Below are 12453 nucleotides of genomic sequence, written 5' to 3'. Positions count from 1 at the left end.
ACCAGGGGCATAGATCCTTGCCCTCACGGAGCTCACATTCTAGAGGGTGGTAACAAGACAAATGAGAAAATGTGTAATAGAAAAATAAAGCCGGGAAGGAGGCTGCAGGTGGGGCTGTGCGCACACACACACACGTGTCTGGGTGTTGGTGTTAAGACAGATTTTAGACAGTGGTCAGGAAAGGAATGGCTTTCTTTTTCTACTTCTTAATGCTGTTTTAGCTTACCAAGCCAGATGTAACAAACATTAAGGATACACATGTTTAGGTTAAAACAAATTGTGAACTGTTAAGTTTATAGAATCTTCTAATTGTCATTTCCTCCTGGGTTCGTTGTGTCAAATGATTCTGCTAATCTGGAAAGTCAGATTTCATTATCTAGTGAGGAATTTTTTATGAGTCAGAGTCATTTATTAATGTGTGTGTTCAAGTGAAAATCGTGTTGATTCATAGGGATATGGAGGCTGACTGGAATTCTGATGGAGAGAGGAGAGGATGCCTTCCTGTTAGGAGGCCGGTGCTTTGCTCCCGGAAACTCTCCAGTTAAAGCCACGGCCCAAGGCTGCTTACATTGGCATCTGGACGGAAATTTCCAATTATATAAACCTGAATGGGGCTTATTTTTCTCAGCTAAGTTATGATCATAAGAGATGCCTCAATCTAGAAACAGGGGCTGGATAATTACCATTTCTCGTGAAAGTGTAAAAAAGCTACTAGTAAGCCTGGATTTGTAGTAAATGTTATTTTAGCATTTATCACACTGCATTATACCTTCTTATTTAATTGTGTCTGTACCTTATTCTGTGTGGTCCTGCTCATCCTTGGCCCACAGTGGCCTAGTACTGTGTGTAAAAAAATAAAAAGCTCACGGGAAAGTTGGGGCTCAGTAGGTACTTGTTGACACAATTGAGGACTTAAGAACCATGTGCCAATTAAATTTTTTTTTTTTTACCTGTGATTCAGCTACAGTTGATCAGGAACACATTATTGGAAAGTACCATTTTTCAAAGAACGTCCATCAAAGTGGTATGGAATGCCTAACCTCACCTCTCTCTGTTTTTGACTTCACTAACTATGTGACCCTGGGTAAATGACTTCTGGAGGACTTGACATCTTTATCTTGAATAGGAAATCAAGATGATATCTACTTCACAAAGATGTGAATTTTAAATGAGATCATTTAGATTGAAAGCAGCGTGCATATACACCTCCTAGTTTAGGCCAGAACCATGGGCTAAATTTAGTAACAAGACTTTTAATAGGGACACTTGTAAGGTCCTACAGTTTGATCTCTATAACCAACTGCATGAGCACAGAACAGAGGAAGTGTAGCTTAGCAGCTAAAAGGATTGAGTATTTTGCCTCTAGCAAGCTTAATGTGAATCAGTAATATGGTGTGACTGCTATTTACCAACAACACTCAGCAATTATCGATTGATTATCTACCATGTAATGGAAGTTTTAAATTCTATTAATAAAAACACCCAAAACAATTTCACAAAGTGAGTTCTGCAGAGAATCACTTGATGCTACTAGTTATATTATGTGGGGGAAAAGGGGCTGGTTTGGGAAATGGTGGATTAGATTATTCAGCCTCTCCGCTGTAGGATTTCTTTGGCCTTGAGTTATTGTGCATTTGCATCTCCAGGAGGGGGCTTGAGATGACAGCGCTTTGGTAACAGATGGAATATGGCTGCTGGTAGTTCTGCTTCTTTCTGGGCTCATCAGACGGCACCTGGACCACTGTCAGCACGGGCACCGCTCTTTGTCGAAGTGTAGACCACTGGGCGGGTATTCAGAGGAGAGCAGCCGGGATGGGGAGGGAAGGTGTGGTGATTGCAAGGGCAGGGGGCTTACAGAGGGAGTGGGGCTGTCTAGCCTGGGGTTGCAGGAGGAGGTCAGGTGGGGTAGAGGTGAGGGTGGGGGGAGGTTGAAAATGCCTGTCTTCCAATATCTGAAGGGACTTCACTGTTCTGTCAAGGGGCAGGATGAGAACCAGTGGGTAAAAGTGACTGGAAAACATTTTGGACCCAACCCAAAGTAGAATCTTCTTTGAAGATGGTTTTATTTTACTTACTGACTCTGTGTTCTTGGAAGGCATAGTTTTTGGGTGGTGTATGAGGAGGTATTGAAAAGTGTTCTTTAAAATCCCATCCAACCCTGAGTCTGTGAATTTGTGATTGTTTTCTTTTGTTTGGCAAAATTTGTGTCTTCAGCCTTTTGTTTTTTCAGCCTTGTGCTAATTCCTGTGGATAATTAGAAAAAGCATTGATAATACGTGGTTTGTGTAAATTTGTTAATTGAATGACAAGACTAACACACGAGACAGTTGTTAGCAAACTAAGACAAAATGTAAACAAAAGGCAAATTTTTGACAGTCTTTAACAGTACCACAGAAATTCTAGAAGGGGAAGACTGGAGAATTATATAAACTGGGGTTTGAAGGATTAATGAGATTTGGATGGCAGAAAGGAGAGCAGAAGCATTGCAGATCAGCAGAAGCCCAGGCATGCAGGCAAGAGACGTAGAAGGCTTTTGAGAAGGAGCAATGTGGCTAAATCTGTAATTAAGAAAGACCCACCTGGCAGCTTTGTGTAGGAGATAAAGACTTGAGAGCTATCTCCTTAAGAGCAATCATTTAAGTCATGTGGGTGTGTGAAATCTTTGGGGGACAGGTTGTGGCTAGAATATGGATGAGCAAGTTCTTAAGCTCAGTGGTTAGAGCGTAGGTACACCTGGTTCAAATCCATCCCTCAGTGACCTTGGTGAAGCAAGGTGGAGAAACTGAAGCCTAGAAGTTGACTCTAAGTTGGATAGTATTACTTGCCTCTTAGGTTATGAGGATTAAATGAGATAAAGAATTAGGTAATTAAGTGCTCAGTAAATGTTACTCACTATTATTTATTAGGTAGGTGAAGTCTCCCTAGAGCCTTGGTTCTGGAAATGTGGTCCTCTGACCAGCCACACTGGTATCACCTGTGAGCTTGTTACAAGTGCAGATTCATGGGCCCCACTCAGACTTACTGGATCAGGGTCTCTGGGGGTGGGAGGCGTAGAAGCAGGCTTCAGAAAGCTCTCCAGGCAATAGGCAGGGAAAGATTTGAGAACTGCCCTAGAGGAATCCTACAGAACTAAGAAAGGGAGGGAATTTTTAAAAGAGGGGCTAACAACAGTGCCCTTTACAGTGTAGAAGATAAAAAGCTCAGAGAAGATGAAATTCGGGAGAAAAGAGATAGTGTATTTTTTGCAGTGCCTAACTGACAGCTTTACACACAATGTTCAATAAATATTTGTTTCTATATTATTGAAGACAACTGGTTTAGTAGTATGTTGGGGATGGAAGGAAGATTTAATATAATATGTATAATATACATAAGTCTAAGTGATTAAAAAAATGGTACAGAACCACATTAGAAATATGATATTGGAAGAAGTTTAAATCTTAGGCTTAACTGCCTACCTACCTACTATGACCGGGCACAGTGCTCTCTGCTGTAAATAGAAAATGAGGTGCTACTGTTTTTTTCAGAGGCTTCACAGCATGATACTTTCTTTAAGGATTTGAAGCTAATTTTTTTTCCTGTAACTTTTTCTTGCTACAGAGAGTAAACACTGTATGTGATCTATTCTCAGCCAATGCCAGGAGTTAAGCATGCAGTTGTCTTCCAGTCACAACCAGGCCTAATCTGAAACTGCTCCCTCATTTCTAAAAGCATTCTGAACATTGATTTCTTTTGTTAATTATTTTACGGCTCTGGATTTACCTTAGAGATGATTAGAAATCTTTTGAAAGAGTTTATGTCCCCGTTTAATGTGGGCCACCTGATGTTTTCCACATTGAGAGTTGTGCCAGTTGATTTGTCCCTGTCCCCACCCCCATCACAAGTACAAGCACCACACACAATAGCTTGAAATAAAGTAAATAGACTTCTAAGCTTCATCCATTTAGTCGTTATTTACTGCCCATTATGTGCAGGACACTGTGATAATAATGATGAGACAGTGTCCACAGAATATGTCTTGCTGAAGAACCAGGACCACCCAAGGCTGTGTGTATTGAGTCTGGAGGAGTGGCCCAGCCTCTCTGTTGCATACCTGCCTGGGGCCTGGTTAGAGGTCAGTCAAGTGTTCAGATGATCCCTAGCACACGCCAGAGTTTAGACTTATAAATGGGCCACCCTTGAGATCACTTTCCAAAGATGACAATGATTGGGCAGTTAATATGTTAAGAATATGGGTTTTTTTTGTTTTGCTTTGTTTTTATTGAAATATAACTTGCATATAACATTATTTTAGTTTCAGGTGCACAACATAATGATTGGATATTTGTATGTATCATGAAGGGAATATGTTTTAACTGACACCTGGACCAAGTCCCCTGCTCCTTTCCCATTGCTTTGAACTTTGGGGCTGAGGTGGGTGGGTAGTGAGGACTGCTAACATTCTTTCGTTATTTTCTTCTTCTCTCCAAATAGCGCAAAGAAAAATAGCTGGAACCTTCATCCCCACTTTCAAAAGATAGCCAGGACCAGACCCTACATCTAACTGTTTCCAGAAGGCAGGGAGGGCAGTTGGTGGTTTCCTTTCTCTGAGGATAGCGATTGAGTATTGAGAATGTGAACCTAAAGAGAGCAGAGATCTTTTTCAGAATGTTTTAACTGATCCATAAAGGTCTCTCTGATCATAACAGTGCTAGAATACAGCTTGGGTATTTGAAGACCAGGTAGAATATAATTTTTTTTTTCATTTATGGTTTTTCTAAAACTGCTGAATATGGACAGAAATACCCCTAAGTTCTACTAGCTACCCAAGGAATATTGGTGTCCTGAAAACGTAGAACCCAGTATGGAAAATAGAAGTTACGGCATTTGTAGGGTTTTAGAGCTGAAAGAGGTTTCAAAAAGAAAAGGGGAAAAAAAAGAAAGAAACCCAAAGTTACATGGTGTCTTCTATGTGTTTTATGTTACTGATTGCTTTTGAATTAACCTCTTTTCCCTTCCCGTCTGTTTCCTGCAGTGAACACCTACCTCTTCATGATGCAGGCTCAAGGCATTCTCATCCGGGACAACATGAGAACGATCGGCGCTCAGGTTTACGAGCAGGTGGTTCGGAGCGCTTATGCCAAGAGGAACAGCAGCGTGAATGACTCAGGTATATTTTTAGTAAAGAGGTGGTCTGCTCAGAGGGCCTCCTCCCAGGAGTTCAGCTAAGCGGTAATGATGGACCCAGGAGTGAACATTTCTGCCTCGATCTTTGGAACTTTTACCTGTAACTTTTATTGTCTTATAAACACTAAGTATATAAAGAGGGAAAAAGAACACCGAGGTTAGATGGCTTGCCTAACATTATATTGTAAGAACTTGTTCCTGAATCGTGGTTTTGACTTGAACTACTTTTACAAAAGACTGTACATAGCAAGTTCTTCACCTTTGAGAGGAGGCTGTCTTTTTTATGTCTCTCTTTTTAACTCTTCCAAAAATTGAACAGAGGCAGTATTTCCAGATGGTTAAATGGGTCTGTCGTGAGGCCTCTCCAGTCTCCAGCCAGGGATGGTTTTTATTTAGAAAATAGATTCTGAGATTTCATTTTGCTTCGCATTCATGATTTGCCACTTATTTCTTTAACTGAGGACTAATGTGCTTTCCCCGTGGCTTCTTACTGATTTCACTCAAGCCTAGTATTATAAAATATGTATATTTTTAAAAATATTCTTTCCTCCAAATCAATCCTTTTTTCTTCTCTAGTAAGTTCTAAGATTGTCCAGAGCTCACCATAGAATGTGAAATTGCTTTGCAACCGTTGCAGGTGAGAATTATTCTGGGGTGTTGGGATCTCAAGAGAAAGCATTGCCTCTGAAAGGGAAGTTAAATCCTGAGAAGAACTGACCACGTCCTAATTTATCAGTCTGTCCTGCTGGCCAGTTTAGCAGCAACCAAGCGCTACAGTTAGCAAACCCATAAGCTTCGGCACTTCCTTTCTTCTTGTTCACAAAGAGCCAACGATCAACTTTTCAGAGCTTTTCAGTCAAATTGTGGCCTCACGGGACAAACTGCCTGAGCTCTGTACCGTACCTGGAAGAGGAGTCCCTGCAGCTTCTGAAGTCAAGGGAGGAGGCCAAGCACATTTTTGTTTCCTAATTCATCCTGTGTGGTGTTCGGTTTTAACCGATGATCCCACACACATTGTCTCACTTGACTCGGATATGGCTTCATCGGGTAGGCAGGATTTGTTACTTCCATTTTTCACATGTACAAGTAATCTTGGGGGTGTTGGAGTGGCTTGGTCATGTGACTTTCCCTAAACCCTGCCTGAACCTGCTTCTAGTTGGGTGATAAAACTCGGGAGTCCTTTGACTGCCATTCAGAGCTCTTTCCCCTGTATCACTCCAGATAAAGGAGCATGTGTGGTGTCATGACCTTTACCCAGTCCAAGTGTTCATGCCTCTCCAAGGTTAGAGGATGCTGGGGCTTCTCTCTGGGCCACTGGTGAGGTAGTCTGTTTTCTCGCAAAGTTAGAGGGTGCGCAGCAGGTCTCCATCTCTGCACCACTGCTGGTCTTGCAACACAGGTCACGCTAATTCCCTGAGGGGTTGTTTTCCCTGGAAGTTGAGCAGAGAGTGAGTTGCACCCTTGCAAGGCCTATCCAGGGACTCATTGTTACTTGAATTTGCATGTGTTTATCCTCAAATTATCATACACTAAAATAATTCTTCCCAGCATCCCTCTGGTTGGACTAGTTAATCATCCATTTTGTGTTTAATGTGTCTCTTTTCCTCATAAATTGGAAGTCCTTGCTGTCGAGGCCTGCTTGTGATGGGGTAGATGATTTTTTTTTTTTTTTAACTTGGAATCTTTATTCTTGATGATTTTGTAATAGGCTTACCCTTAGTTTGGTTAAGCAAACTCTAATTTGGCTATGAGAACTCTTTCAAATTTGCTAAAGGAACTATGATGATAAAATTATACAGCAAGTTGGGAAAAATACCCATGAAATAACACAACTTTTTATAAAATTGTCAGGTTTCAGTTCCAGTAACCCATAAGACAGGGCCTAAAGCCTATTCACAGTCACATCATTCCAGAATGAGGAGCTATCGCCAGAAAGTTTTTATGGGGTGGGAAAAGGAATAAAAGGTGGTCAGTGCTGATAAATACAGGTTTAATGATACAGTGCTCTTCACAGACAGCTACAGAGGCTATAAACTCTTATCCAGAAACTTACAACCATACAACACAGACCACTTAGCCAGATCTAAAATAAACTGGCTTCTTGTAACTACCCTGTAAACACTTCAGCCCTTCTTCCATCCAAAAATGACCCTAATCTCACGTGAAAACGGTTATATTGTAGGGGAATCAGAAACCCAGCTTTGTGGCCCAAAGTAAAAACCAAAGGAAAAATAGCAGTTCAGTGGTTAGCTGGTGAAAGCGGGAGATCTGGTGCCCTTCACCGCGCTGCCTTGCTCTTCTTACTCTTGCTCTTTTTGTCCCGCTTCTCCAGCCCATCCATGGTAGCTCTCAGTAGGTTTGAATAAGCCGTCTGAAGCTTAATCACTTCCTCGGAGCTCACCACAGTGCTGATCTTCCTTTTCCCATCAGTAGCTCTTAACAGACACTTGTCGTCTGAGGGCTCAAATCCCTCCACAGAACCCTTCCTTGGAATGGGTTTATTAGTTCTACCATCATCTGCTCGCTCTCCAGCGGCACCATCCTGGCGCTGCTGGCTCCGCTCCGTCGGCATAAACGCCCTGGGGTAGATGATTTACTTGCATTATCTCACAGGCTCCTCACAAGAACTCAGTAAGATAACGACTGTGTCCCCCTTTCAGGGATGAAGGGGTTGGAGTTACAGGACTCAGTGCAGCAGTGGGGTTGGGATTTGCTGACCTCTGAACCCCAGCAGCGCTCCTCATTGCCCGTGTTGCCTTTGTACTACCCCTGGTACCTGGTACACTGCGTGGCACATAGGAAGCATAGAGTAAATGAGTTCTGAGTGTGTGAGTGGATAGATTTAACAAGAAAACACATTTTAAGCGCTGTAACCTAGTTCTGAGATTACCGTCTCGATTGGCTTCTGTGTTACTGGCACATCCTTTGCTGAGTAAGCACGGAAGAGGAAACATCGTTTCACTGGAAGTTACCCAGTAAAAACCAACTATTCTTATTCAGTTCAAAGTAATTTTCTGCCTAGCACAGTCAGAAAGAGCATTTGGGGCCTAAAACTGCTGAGACAGCCAGATGACCACCACCGCTGACCTGGCCACTCCCGCCAGGAGCGCCGTGGGTTGGGTAAGAGTAGCCTGGACTCAGGTAGTTCATGAACTGTGTTGCCCCGCTCTGGAAAAAAAGTGCTGTGGCACACGCCCATGTTCAAAGGCCTTCAGGAGGCCAAGGGTGGCTAAAAAGCTAGTGTGTCGTTTGAGTAATGCTAGCTTGCTTTATGCTTGAAAGCTCAAATGGCTGCTGCCTAAAAAGAAAGTACTTGGAGGGATCAGGACTGGGACCTGGAACTAAGCCTGAGACAATGACCTGGAGAAGCTTCTTGTCACTGAAAGCCGCTGGTATGCGAGATTGTGAGTCCTGTAAAATTTACTCAGAGCACTGGGGGGAGACGCTCAAGACAATATTGGCATCAGGAGAGAATTCCCGGGTTCATCCAGCCCAGCCACTTAGTTGTGTATTTGAGGTGAGTGGTTGGGTGGCCTGGCGTTTCTCATTCTTAAGTACGAATTTCCAGGTGTCATTCTACGCAGTCACTTTTACCCAGAGGGAGATTTCTTCCCTCTGTATTCACGCGCACATGCACACCAACCTCCCCGCGCTGATGGCCTCAGTCCCCTTCTGGTCACATACTCAGAAAAGTATTCTGTTGCCCACATCCTTCAAAACAGGTCTGTTGTCGTAGACAAATAAAATGAACAGAGTCACTGCCAGTACGTTTCGTACTTTATTCAGTGAGGCCGATATTCTTAGGCTCTTTCTCTCTGGTTTTTGGCTGCTCAGTCCATAGTTGTCTTTACGTCTCCTCTCCCAGCAGGTAGTCAGCCTTAAGTGTGCTAACTCTCGAAGAATGCAAATTCTTTATATTTTACAAATGCTTGTCCTGATGACGTCTTTCTGATATGTATATATTTCCACTTTTTTTCAGTCAGAGAGGCAAGGGTTTGGCCTTTTCTCAAATGGGAGGAGAAAGTAGTGATTCTTCTTGGCATCCGTTAGTCAGCGCTTTTCAGTCCCCGCTCAGCTGGATTTGGTAATTTGAGGGAGAAAGCAGAATTTTACCACCGCCGTGTACTGGGGTAGCCATGTCAACCTGGAGGCACACTGGACTCCCCTGGGCAAGTTTACAAGATGCTGATGCCTGCCCCCACCCCTGACCCCCAGAGGGTCTTATTTAATTAGTCTGGGGTATAGCCTGGGCATAAGGGTTTTTAAAAAGCTTCCTAGATGATTCTAATATGCAGCCAAGGCTGCTGAACCACTGATGCAAAGCAAAGTTGACCGAGCAGGCCATTTGAATCTGCAGGTAGGAAGGATGTCTCTTGTGGTCCCATGTTATAAATGTAAAGGCAGCTGCCTTCTTTGCCGTCTACCTCCCTCGCTGGAAGAACATGTCCTGATTCGAAATGGATTAGATTTAAATTAAAAAGTAAAACCGTGACCATAGAAATTCAGCAGGCTGGCTTTTTCTCTCAGCAGTTCCCTCATGCAGTAGGGTCATGTGCTTTAGAAGACGAAGAAATGGGTGTTTGGAACCCCTGAGGAGAGTATGCAGTATAGTCCTCCCATTTCTAGGCGGCTGGAGGAGAGCTAGGACTCCGCAATAACCAGGCACAGTTTTACCAGGTCGTGAGCAATTAATTTCCTCTGCCTCTTCCAGTTTAAAAGCCTTCTACTACTAGTGGAAAGGTAGATTTTGTTTAAATTTTTATGTAAAGAATTTAAAATTAGAAATGAGGAAATTAGTGTTTTGGGGGTGTGGGTGTTTTCCATGGTGTAGGGCAAGGTTATGGAGGACTTTCACTTAGGAGTTGTGTGTTTCAGGTTTTCTTTTTTAAAAATGACATTATTAATTTAGTAACCAGAAGAAAAGAATAAGTGGTGTTTTGTTTCATGCTAGCTGCTAATGAAACAGGAGGGAAGGGGGCAGGGCACAACCCTTAAAAGAATGACATAGCCCTTGGGATACGACATAAACTGGTTAGAACCAACTAGGTCCAAGGTGGCGGGATTCGACTTCCAGTAGACCTTGAGCCTCATTATATACTCTCCGTAATACATTAGCTAAATGACACACCCACAGGCGCGTGACAGTTCCGAGGCTGATCATAAAATGTCAAAAAGTAGGCGGTGGCCCAATTCCTGGAAATCTCTGCCCCTTCCGCCAAAAAGTTGGAATTATCCTCCCACTAGTTAGCCTATGAAGTTACCCAGCTCAGAAAGACTAACAACCCCATATTTCGAGGCCTCGCACCTTCTGAGATGGTCCACACTCTGTCTGTGGTGTGTGTTTCTTCCAAGGCCATTCTCGCCTTTTGCGATGGACTGCATTCTGCCTATGGAATGTGTATCTCTAAACAAATCCACTTCTTACCTATCACTTTGTCTGTCACTGAATTTGAATTTCTGTGCTGAGACATAACCTGAGCTTCAGTAAGTCCTGAGACGAGGTGCGTGATCTCAGTTAAAAGACAGTAGGTTCATGGGACTTCCTGGCGGTCCAGTGGTTAAGACTCTGCACTTCCAATGCAGGGGGTGCGGGTTCGATCCCTGGTCAGGGAACTAAGATCCCACATGCTATGGGCATGGCCAAAAAAAAAAAAAACAAAGACAGTGGGTTCAAGTCCCAATCTGGGTTGTACAGTTTCACTACCAGGCCTATTATATACATCAGTGTTGGAAGGAAGTAGAAAGGAATTTATCTGTGTCCTCAAACAGACCCCCAAAGTAGGATCATTAAGGTTAGACCGTGTCTTGTCTCCTCTCCCACATGTTTTTTTAACTTCTTGTTCCCTACTTAGGTTGTAGCTCTAAGGCTTGGTTCTGTCTTTGCCCAGAATTATTATTCTGTTTTTGTTGATTTGCTTATGAAAATGCCTATTGTAATACTTCTGGAAATCTCTTTGCCAGATTACTATGATGCCGTTTCTTTTTTTTTTTTTTTCCCTTAAAAAGTATTTATTTATTTATTTAGTTTCTCACACACACACACACACACACACACACACACACACTGTATTTTATTTTTACAAGACATAAATAAACTGACACCAAGCGTTGTAAATGGATGACCAAAGCAAAAGCAACAATGATTGCAATTACCAAACACGAAACACACTCATACTATGTCATAATATTGACATTCAGTCCAGTAATCCTCCACTGTAACAGCTCCTTTACTTTGCAGTGAAAATTGATTTGTATATTTTACATGGGACTGAGTGAACTGATGAGGATGATTATAATTTTTGTGATGCCGTTTCTAACCAATTTCTCCCTCCACACATGCGCACATCACAGACCTACACGTTTTCTAGAACACGTGAAAACTGCTAATTTATTTTCTTAAAAAGAATCATTTTATGTACAAAAAAATGTGTGTGTATATATATATGTATATAATTAAGCAAAATGAGAATCACCGAGAGTAATGATTAGCATTGGAGGTTCTTGACGTAGCTTTTTGAAGTGTTAATACCTTCAGAAAGGGCTCGATTTAGGATGGATTTGCATGTGTGAACTGAGGACTTTGGGCTAATTTCTGTGTAAATGTAATTTTACCTTTAGTGTTCATGCTGACTTGGTTTATGTCTTTATATAAATGCAAGCTTATTGTTTTTCAGGAAAGCTGCAACTAAAAAGGACAGAAAGCATTCTGTTCCTTTCCTCCCCTGTTAAGAGACTTAAATATTACTGTATTCATGAGATGATATGAAACCTATTATATATATATGAATCCTTGTATTCAGCCATATTTATAATAAATACTCATAATATAAAAAAAAAGAGACTTCAAATTCTCTTCAAGTTGCCTCTCATTGAGTTTCGTCCTCTGAGTACTTGTAGAATAGGCAGCCATATGTCTGTATAAAAGGATTCACTGTATTAGCCATTTGATTCTTGGAAGCCCTTCCATAGTGCTTTTTAAAAAATATCCTTGTTGAAGATTCTAGAATTCCAGGGTGCAAAGTGAATGTGAATAGGAAGTTTTAATTTTCATAGAATCAGCATGAATCCAAAAGGACTGGTGAAAGAGATTTTCATACTCTGAAAAAATAGTGCAGTGTAATGGAAAGATCACTAACCCAGAGTTTAGTCGGGTCTCTGTTATGCACTAGCCAGGTCTCCTTGTACGAGTTGCGTATACGGTGCCTCACTCTCTTTATCTCTCAAAAGATAATGAGGTTGGAGGACCCCCTTCATACCTCCCCCTAAGAAAAAGGCCTCTGCTTTACT

At 42.1% G+C, this 12453-nt stretch overlaps 1 protein-coding gene across 1 annotated transcript in view; it reads left to right on the top strand.

The window, feature by feature from the left end:
- The window catches only part of B4GALT5 (beta-1,4-galactosyltransferase 5), a 77208-nt gene that overhangs the window by 53837 nt on the left and 10918 nt on the right, over positions 1 to 12453 (top strand). The window contains exon 2 of the mRNA XM_057530162.1: positions 5015 to 5149. Coding sequence (XP_057386145.1) covers positions 5015 to 5149 — 135 coding nt within the window. The remainder of the gene's footprint in view (positions 1 to 5014; positions 5150 to 12453) is intronic.

The sequence above is a fragment of the Balaenoptera acutorostrata genome, chromosome 15 (genome assembly GCF_949987535.1).
Source record: "Balaenoptera acutorostrata chromosome 15, mBalAcu1.1, whole genome shotgun sequence".
Taxonomy (NCBI): Eukaryota; Metazoa; Chordata; class Mammalia; order Artiodactyla; family Balaenopteridae; genus Balaenoptera; species Balaenoptera acutorostrata.
Note: the sequence above shows the minus strand (reverse complement) of the source record. Positions and strands in the feature narration are given on the sequence as shown.